This window comes from Trachymyrmex septentrionalis, unplaced genomic scaffold (genome assembly GCF_001594115.1).
Source record: "Trachymyrmex septentrionalis isolate Tsep2-gDNA-1 unplaced genomic scaffold, Tsep1.0 scaffold97, whole genome shotgun sequence".
NCBI classification, from domain to species: domain Eukaryota; kingdom Metazoa; phylum Arthropoda; class Insecta; order Hymenoptera; family Formicidae; genus Trachymyrmex; species Trachymyrmex septentrionalis.
In genome coordinates, this window is record NW_017306160.1 from 315,608 (window position 1) to 318,003 (window position 2,396).

Below are 2,396 nucleotides of genomic sequence, written 5' to 3' on the forward strand. Positions count from 1 at the left end.
CTTTGTAAAGCTGGCCTCTCATTTTCAAAATTTGGAAAATATAGGCAGAGTTATCATTACTCCCCAAAGAGTTCAAAAGTTCTCACTTGATGTTAGAAAGATTAAAATGGTGAAAACACTATTTGAAATAACGAGGAGGGTCAATTCCACGAATCTGAAACTTTGAATCTGAAACTATAACTTCTTTATTTTTTATTTTAGCATTTTAGTTTACATATTATAATAGGATATAGACACAACTCTTTGCGGGCAAGAACTCGTATCAGAACGTCCAAAAAAAATTTGTCAATAATCCAACATTTTCTTGAGAATTCTGATAGCCCCCAAATAGTTTTAGCGATTGTATATAGATCAAAATGTTAAAATAAAACATAAAGAAGTTATACTTCTTGACTCTTTAAAGTTTCAGAATCGTCAAGCTGGCCTCCAAGTTACTTGGTGTTTTCACAGCTTTAATCGACGAAAGTTTTTTTTAAATCAATTGAGAACTCATCTATACTCCATTCACGTAAAAAACGACCACGTGTCGGACGAATTTTCGTTCGGTTTGTGCAGACTGATTACCCATTTTACCCCATATCACTAGAAGCAGGCAGCAACTCACGAAGAGTGTATTGCACTCGAGTTTTCCCTCGCGTGATCACAAGCTGCGCAAAGCGTAATTGTTCTCTCAGTGGACGTAGTATAGAACTCTTCGAGGGATAATCAGAACTCTGTTCATTCTTCTAAATTTTAAAAATAAGGGGTCAGCATCACAGAGATGGTCACTGGTCATTTATTAAGATATTGAAATGCGTCTATTCGATATTGATTGTCGCAAGTATAAATAAGTGCAATAATTAACCTTCTTTTTTTACTTTTAATAAGGATTGGACACAAATTCATTGATACTCATGTGATGTTAATATATTGATAAAACGCTAACAAAATTGTATTATATATCCTTATATGTAAATCATAAGTGTATATTAAAGGATCAGTACTTAATAATTAAGTTAATTACTACATAATTTCTAGGAACACTTACTGCAACTCTTTAGTAGGCTTTTTCAGTATATAGGATATGAAGAAGATCTTAATGATAACTACATCACAAAACTGACAAGGAATAGAGCCTTACAATGGGCATGTTATTCTGATCATGAGGGATGTAAGAAAATAAGCGCACTTAAATTAAGTGAATATCTCGCTAACAATGAAATTCACAAGTAAATTTCATACTTACGTTTATCTCAAAACTTGTATTTGTAACACGTGCGTGTACACGTGTGCACATGGATATATTAAAACCGATTCTCTATTTCTTTAAATCATTGAAATCAAATATTATCCTTACTATTTTTCCCGAAAGTTCATTCTTATTCTAATGACGTAAACAGAATAAATATGCCGTTATGTATAAGCGAAAATATATAATTTAAATTGACGAAAAGCATTACTTATGCATCTTTCTTCAAATGTTTCTACACTACTGCATGATAATGTGATGACGTGGCAAATGTTCTAACATACATTATATAATGGGAGAATAGTGCAGAAAAAAATTTAATTTTACGAAATGATAATTGCTTAATAAAAAATGAGAACGAAAAAATATATAACTTAAAAAAATAGAGAGTCGACTATAGGTATAAAATGCATGTACTACTTTCTATTATATAATATGTGTACTTACTTTTTTAGAATTCCAACATTTATGTATTGTACTGGTATGATGGCAGCCAATAGGACTACTTGGGATAAAATGTTGGAATTATATCTAAAAAAAGAATCAGAAAATGAAAATAATAATAGAACCTTATTGTTGAGTTTAGGTTGCGCTGAAGATCTTGATATTATCATAAATTGTTTAAATACGGCAAGAAATGCTTCATTATTTTCCAAACATGAGTATTCATTAATTTTCAAGCACATTCTTGAGATACATGTGCACAATGATATGATTCTCGACTACGTATTAAGAAACTTTATGGTTATAAAACCCACGTAATAATATTTACTTTTATAAATGCATATTGTATTTTTTCTTATTTGTAAAAATTTATTAATAAGGATTATATTATTTCGTTTTTATAGATTACTTACTACGACTGCAATAATAAGTGTTATTCTTGAAAATATTTACACTAGCGAACAAATTGAAAAGGTAAATTTTATGATTTTGGATTTACACATACTTATTAACCTAATATACAGGATGTCTGATAATTGTTCTGGAGTTCATGAACATGTAGAGAGAACTAAACTGAGACAGAAAGTTTTCTACTATTTTGCAATTTTCGTAATAGTTAACAAGATATTAATTGCTAAAAATTGCTGAAAATTGATCTTTAATAATTTTTTACTCAAATACTATCAACTTTACTTAGAAAAACTGCAAGAGATAAAAATTGTTT

General features: G+C 29.5%; 1 protein-coding gene across 1 annotated transcript in view; it reads left to right on the forward strand.

Moving 5' to 3' along the window:
- Positions 1-2,396, forward strand: part of LOC108756161 — a 50,561-nt gene that overhangs the window by 41,730 nt on the left and 6,435 nt on the right. The window contains 3 exon segments of the mRNA XM_018499770.1: positions 1,018-1,208; positions 1,684-1,890; positions 2,077-2,146. Of these exon segments, the coding sequence (XP_018355272.1) occupies positions 1,018-1,208; positions 1,684-1,890; positions 2,077-2,146 (468 nt within the window).